Raw genomic sequence first — 7,552 nt, 5'->3', positions numbered from 1 at the left:
GGTGGGGGGGTGGGACGGTGGGAATGCTTTTCTTTAACACCTAATTGCCACACCCATAAGGTGCGATTAGTCTCCTCGCTTTTAAATACAATGCAGCAGTAATGATCCACATTAGAGCAGACAGAGGGACAGGGAATAAAAGTTAGAGCTGAAACTTTCAGAGCAGTTTTTTTTTTTTTAAACTAAACGTGACATTACTTCTTAAAAAACGAGAATAATCTCTTTTTCTGCGCATCTGTTCCTGTATTAAAGCAGCTCAGGGCTCCTGGCTGTGCCCACCCACAGCAGGCAGACCCAGGGAGGGACTTTGCCTTTCAACATTTAACCAGCCAGACAGAGGTGCTTTTCAAAACCTGGAATTACCCCGAGCAGACCTCCACACAGCCGGGACTGATCACATCTAACCCCAGTGATGTCAAACTTTTTTCTTTAATAATAATAATGGATGTCTGTGGTTTTGATGCGCTGCACAAATCTCCTGCAGAGCTCCTCACCGCTCAGTCTGCTGGATCAGGGTTTTGAAGCCTAAATGTGAGGGGGGAATAAGAGGTCGGTGGTTTATATCAGAGACTCAGTTGGTGTGGATGGACAGGTCAGAGGCGCATATGCGACACTGTGGAAGCACCGTTGGAATTACTCACTGCGTCCATCCGGGATTACCCTCCTCCAGAGTCGCTCCTTGATCGGATGAAATAAACAGGAGAATGTATGGAATCAACCGGCGCTGTGTTTACATGTAAGACGACTGACTGGGTCGTAAACTTGTGATTGCACGATTGCCACAAAATGACGTCTTTATAATAACAAATCTTCACTTGTTGTTGCAGATCGTTTCATTTCTTCGTGCTGTGGTGCCATGCTCAGGTAAATACCCTCTCAAAGACATTATTTTATAATTAGGATAGTGCTAATTGTAATAACTCACTCCTGAATATCACATTAATTATTATATTATATTATATTATATTATGAACTTTAGGCCCAGGCTACTGTCTGGTATTTATAAGGGAAATTTCGACCTGTTGTGGTGGTTGTAAAATTGGCTACACATTTCTTTATCCCAGATTAGAAAGAAAAAAAATTATGTATTTTATTTTTCCCTTTACATAAAAAGGGGGAGAATCACCCGTCTCCTAATTTTAACCAGTATGTGAGGACGCAGGGCGCAGTGACGGACCAGCTCAGCCGCAGACAGATCAGGGTGTACCAGCTCTACAGCCGCACCAGCGGGAAGCACGTCCAGATTCAGGGTAAAAGGGTCACCGCCACAGCTGAGGATGGAAATATGTACGGTAAGAGCTGACCCGAGGTCTGCTGCTCACCTTGCATGACATTTATCTTGTAGTTCTTAGTGGAGACTTCTAACAGAGGAGGTCCACAGGGATCCTGCAGTCATTTGTATCAGAGGCATTGGCTCATTTCTAACAAAACCACTTTTTTTTTTAATGAAGAAGGTTTAGACTAACCTCATTACCATTACACTGCAGCCACGGAGCTGAGGGAAGATTTTCTGAGAAATAAAAACTCTTATGCAGAATCCTCCAAAACTCCTCTAAACGTCTGCATGAAAAATGATTACACAAGAAAGTTTGACACATCCTCGTTCTTTCTATACAACACAAGCAAAATATGAATGTATGATTATATTTTAATTATATGAAAATATAGTGGCAGGTAGAATCAATACATATGAATGCATTTTTTGTTTGTTTTAGTATGTTGCACAGAGAAATGTCATTTCCAGCATTCATGTGCCTGATTTGAAAATATAATCACAACTTGTGAATCGATGTTTATTTTTCTGTGTATCCTGGAATTTAAAAGATTGCTTCATAATAATTTGTCAGGGAGTCACATGCTTTGCTTTGTAACTTGTATGTGATGATACATAGGAGAATCAAAATTCTGATAGTTACAATATGTTTGAAAACAGAGGATGTTCAGGCAGTTTTACTCTATATGTTGACTGTGATTTTTGCACATGCACGCACACACACACACACACACACACACACACACACACACACACACACACACACACACACACACACACACACTGGCTCTTGGTAAACATAGATTGGCCTACAATAAAAATGTAGAGATATTCTCAAGAAGAACTTCAATTCAGTTCAGTTTTATCTGCATAGCATCAAATCATTAAGAACATTATCTCAAGGCTCTTTAGAGGGTAAAGGTCAAGACCTGTAGCGAGAGAAGAGATATAGAGAGAAGCCAACAGTTCCCACAATGAGCAGCACTTATCGACAGAGAAAGAAAACTCTGATCAAATGACATTTTTTGGCCCCTAACACTAAAGGCTCAGACTCCCTGCAGGGGCCCAACGTCCTCAGGCACAAACAGCAGTTTCACCTCCAGCCTGTTTCTTCCCTCTGTGAGATGTTTTCAGGCCTCTATGTTAATTCAGCCTCCCTGCTGCATCCATGAATCCATCGTCTAGCAAATTAACGGCTGATTAGGGCAAGTCCTTTGTCTCTATACCCTAATACACAAGGCTGTTGTAATGCCCAAGGCCATAATTAACTGCAGGACAAATTCAGCTGGGGATGTTTATTCTGCTTCCAGTTCAGCTCTTTAATGTTCGGCCATTCAGTCACATTGGTTTAATTATTCAGTGTTAGAGGTGATTTCCAGAGGCATACCTGGGTCAGTGGAAAAATAACAGTTAAGATTTTCCTTTATTAGTCCCACAGTGTTCACAAACACATTTATAACTCATTCTAATTCTCAAACTAATTCTTACACTAACTTTACAGACTATATTTTTACATAGACCTTAAACACTCTTCATGTCTGACACTGTGCAGTAATAATATAATAATAATATTTGTTAATTATCATGTTTGTGTATCATCTGGAACTCTTGAAAATACAAACAAATATTAAGAGAATATATATTGATTATTATTAATTAATAACTCTGTTGTCTTGACGTTCTCCCTCTCTTTTTCTCCGGCAGCTCGTCTGTTTGTTGAGACGGACACGTTCGGCAGTCGGGTGAGGATACGAGGTGCAGAAAGTGGGCGTTACATCTGCATGAACCGGAAGGGGAAACTGGTAGGAAAGGTACGATAAACATCCCAATATATATTTCTTTATTTGAGAGATACTGTGATAAAATTAAGTCAAAAAACAGACTATACTGTAAACACCTCGTCAGATGTCACACTCACTAACACTGAGAACTCCTGTACTGAAGCTTCAGTCCACTGACAGTGTCAGTCACCTCAGGACATGATGTGCTGGAAAACAGAAATCCTCAGAGGACTGAGTGACATCACTCAGTCTTACTGGCTGACAGCGATGAGGGGAAAGTACCATCCCATCATGCACTGCCTGTGTGTTTGGTCATAAGTCAAACGTCCACTTCCTTCATGGAAATGGAAAAGATGGGTCCACATATCTGGACATGACGAGTCACTAATCTATTTCTCATCATAGTTTAGAAGTGTTGAAGGTGTGGCTGCTCTTACATCTGTAACTGACACTCAAGCTGCAAAATTCACACGACACGTTACATAAGTCCAATTTCATAAGAGTTTACTTTAACGTTCACAACTTCAAACTACTGAAATGTGCAGCTGCCACAATCATTTTTATTTCGATACATATATATGCACCTACAGTATATCTACATACTATATAGTAGAACTTTTTACATCAAAATTGATGCATAGAAGCAGGTTTTTTTAAACGCAGGTAAGATTGACTCCTTTCACACTGCCAGACGAGTTTGCCTTTCTGTTCAAACCGATGCTACGTCCACACTACTATGTTTTTGTTTTAAAACTCATCTCTTCTGCTACATTTCCTCCTCCAGTCCATATGACTCCAGGGTTTTCAAGCACCGAAAATGGAGACTTTTGTAAACTTTGCTGGACCAGTTTTAGTTTGAAAACTCCCCACACCCACGGTCTCTCCTGATTGGCTCTCATCAGCCTGGACTACCAGTGGTGAATACAACATGATAATGAATTACAGTGTTACTGACCTTGTTGTCAACGCTAGCAGCTGTTGAGGAGCTAAATTCTGTATTTTATCACTGCAGCTGTCTGCACTGTTCCTCGTTCATAGTATTTTTTCCAACTAATCAACTGAGTTGACAACCTATTTCCTGTTTACTCTGGCTCACACATGCCCCGCGTACCTGACTACTCAGGTATTTATGCGTTTTCAGGTGTGAAAGTCTGGACGGAGATCGTCCGCACTACTAAGTGTTGTTTTCAAATGTAGTAGTGTGGACGTAGCCTGAGAGGAGACAGACACTCAACTGGTGATTGTGTTATTTCAGGGTTGCAACTCACTCTCAGCAGAAGGTGCAACAGCACCAAGCTTTGCAGGTGACAGGTGTTTACAGTGTTTGTGCATAAAGACGTTACACCTGGGGTCACCTGTGTGTCATGTTTACATCACTACTGACCGGATCCTTGACTCCTGCAGAGTCATATGACCTTGGAACAAATACAGATTGGACCTTTTCACGCTGAAAACAAAAGCCAGATGTTAGCAGGTTTTTTGTCCAGTGTAAATGCGACATAACAGAGGTTGACTGAAGAAATTAAGTATTTTTAAGAGTTAGACGATAGGATTGATACGACTAGCCTCCTTTACACCGCCTGTTGAAGGCACAAATGTTTTGCTGCACCTTCACCATTCAATATAAACTGTAGGAACATGGAATGAGGGAACGTTGTTGTGCCAGCTTTGTTTGGATGAGTTAAAGGAGCAAAGTTGACTAATGAGGAGTCGTCTCATTCGCAATGTGGGTCAGGTCTGTGTGCTAGTCATGAGGCCACAGCCAGCAGCCTGTTAGCTTAGCTTAGCATATAGACTGGAAACAGAGAGAAACAGCTAGTCTGGCTCTGTCCAAAGGTAACAAAATAAAAAAAAAAAAACACACACCAATCATTGTGGTTTTACAGGAGAGTTTTGAGACAAACTATATATGTTAAACAAATAAGATATAATGTTTTAAGTCGTGAGCTTCGGAGACAGATTTAGTTTCCTCTGGACAGAGCCACATGACTAACAAACTGACGGTTTCCTCTAGCCTTATATTTAACGGACAGAAATGATATTGGTGTCAATCTTCTCATCTCACTCTCAGCAACAAGATCAAACTATTCCTTTCACAGAAGCTAACTGAAGATATTGACAATTCTGTTATATGTGTTGCATTTAAAAATTTCAGACATGCTGTATATATTAGACTATGTAAACTTGTGACAACGGTGGTTAATGCTAACCGCTAAATGCTTAATGTCCATTGCAATGTCTATTTAAAGTTTGCTAATACTAGATAACATTTCCCGCGGTAAGCTACTGGTTAAACCAGACCAAGTAAGACTGTGATAGCAAAATTACTGGTGTGCTTTATTGCTTTTGTTTTATTGCTTCAACTTCTCATTTGTAAAAAGAAGATTGTGTCATTTCCACCTGCAAATGTTGCATCGTCTCAATTCAAGGTGGCTTTGATATTAAAGAGAAAAATGTGTGAATTGACCATTTTCTCACTGTAGATCAGATGTTGGTAATATAACTGTTTATCCTTGAAATCCAGTGATCAATTTTGTTTTATATGATGATACCTGTTGTGTCTCCTCACACAGCCCAACGGCCGGAGCAGGGATTGTATCTTCACAGAGATAGTCCTGGAGAACAATTACACAGCGTTCCAGAATGCCAAGTATGAGGGCTGGTATGTGGCTTTCACCAGGAAAGGGAGGCCCATCAAGGCCTCCAGGACACGGGAGAACCAGAGAGAAGTCCATTTCATCAAGAGGCTCCACACGGGCCCGCCTCCCTTCCCCAACACAGACCAAAGCAAACACTTTGAGTTCATCCGATTTCCATCCACACGTCGAGCAAAGCGGAACAGGAAATCACGTACCTCTTCCTAACGCACAGCAAAAGGAATGGACTGATGCCAGCTGCGATGTGAGAAGAAACAGATGCAATTTTATTTTTGTATAATTTTGATAGGTAAACAATGATTAAAATGCCATAAATCTAAAGTAATATTGCTGTAAAATGATCATGTGTAAATACTGACAGAGAGTAAAGCAGATGGATTATATTTAATCGTCCTGTGTGTATGTGTTGACTGGTGGGGAGCTATGGTTAATAACTGCAACATGACAGAGACTTGGGGATGTTGGGATGATTTGGGGACTCTAGTGAACCCCATGGACCAAGTTTCATGGAAGTCCATATAATCGTGATGTGTCACTCAGGACCACAGTGTTGTGGCTGAAACATAAAGAGTGCTACATATAAACCGTGAGGCTTTGAGAAAACAATGAACTGTTGTTTGTACAGTGTTTAATTACAACTCAAATTAACAAATGACAGTGCGGTCAAAAGCAGCCAAGAGCAATTATGATGATGAATGATGAAGGAGAAAATATTTGAATGAAATAGATAAAATACAGCAACATTGAGGAGGATGAGGGCACAAATCTGTGCAGCAGTTGTGGAGTTCATTCAAACACCAAAGTTTAAATGTCAGATCAGACTGTATTAGATCAATGTGTCACCAGGACTGACACAATGTTATGACAGATCAAGACGCTATTTGGATTTCAGCCAACTAACGGAGCCGTTCTAATAAACTTGGCAAAGACTGAGGACATGGGCCTCAGATTGAATTACCACTGATTGCAGGAATTGTGGCTGTGAATGTAATGAGATCTATATTTAACTTGAGAGGAAAATCTTTGATAACAGGTTGGTGGGAACACGTCAACTGATTCTAGTCCATATCTCATAGGAGGTACTGAATATTTTGTAATTGGTGAAATTTATGATGTGATTATCAGTTTTTATGGGTTCCATTGTGAGTTTTTGACAATAACGTGAGGAATTTCAAAAATAGGCTTATTTTACACTTGGGATCTTGTTATGATCTGACTAAAAACGCAGTTCGAACCACAGAGCAGATTCAGGCACTGAACAACCAGCAGTGTGTACATAAACGTTATTTAATTGAGATCAGAGAGGGAGAGAGTACCGGGGGGATGCTGGGGGTTGAAGAATCCGGGTTGTAGCAGTAACTGGAAACGGAGAGAGACACTGGTGAGGGATAATCCAAGACAACAGAAGTAATTAGTCACAACCTTTAGCTGAGCTGTAGTAGTAGCCTGGAGTGTTACCACATGGATAGCGGCACAATCTGGCAATGAGTTAATGAAGAGCTGGGGTTATTATACAGAGTTTGATGATAGATGGAAAACAGGCGAGCCAGGTAGCCAGCGCTGTGCCACGCCCCTGTTGAGAAGCACGGACAGAAAAAAGGGGAGGAGACACGGGAAGACAGACAGGGAAAAACACAGGAAATACTGGGAAGTCTAACAGTCACAGAAGGGGCTGTGACAGATCTACCTTCATCATTTCATTATATATCCAAGAACTTTCTTTTCTAATTACTTCTTTCTATTTTATTATCTGCATTACTTGCGTGTAAGTATACACGACAAGAAACAATAAAACCTTAACATGTTGACATATAACAAGTCAGCCAGGGTGCTTATGACAT

The 7,552-nt window shown here is 40.7% G+C and overlaps 1 protein-coding gene across 1 annotated transcript; it reads left to right on the top strand.

The window, feature by feature from the left end:
* The first annotated feature begins 272 nt into the window (after positions 1 to 272).
* On the top strand, positions 273 to 6,151 carry fgf17 (fibroblast growth factor 17). The gene is made up of 5 exons (XM_023397789.2): positions 273 to 736; positions 828 to 864; positions 1,115 to 1,292; positions 2,978 to 3,084; positions 5,628 to 6,151. The coding sequence occupies exons 1-5, from the start codon at positions 705 to 707 to the stop codon at positions 5,916 to 5,918; spliced, it is 645 nt and encodes a 214-aa protein (XP_023253557.1). The 5' UTR covers positions 273 to 704; the 3' UTR covers positions 5,919 to 6,151.
* Positions 6,152 to 7,552: the final 1,401 nt, after the last annotated feature.

This window comes from Seriola lalandi, unplaced genomic scaffold, assembly GCF_002814215.2.
Source record: "Seriola lalandi dorsalis isolate HSWRI2012SDOR001 ecotype SW California unplaced genomic scaffold, Sedor1 jcf7180002054883, whole genome shotgun sequence".
Classification (NCBI taxonomy): domain Eukaryota; kingdom Metazoa; phylum Chordata; class Actinopteri; order Carangiformes; family Carangidae; genus Seriola; species Seriola lalandi.
Note: the sequence above shows the minus strand (reverse complement) of the source record. Positions and strands in the feature narration are given on the sequence as shown.

Bases quoted from the DNA above. Each gene is read 5' to 3' on its own strand.
- fgf17 (XM_023397789.2), top strand. From the start codon at position 705: ATGTATGGAATCAACCGGCGCTGTGTTTACAT. The intron at 737-827 runs GTAAGACGACTG...TTGTTGTTGCAG, and splicing joins AACCGGCGCTGTGTTTACAT to ATCGTTTCATTTCTTCGTGC. The intron at 1,293-2,977 runs GTAAGAGCTGAC...TTTCTCCGGCAG, and splicing joins TGAGGATGGAAATATGTACG to CTCGTCTGTTTGTTGAGACG.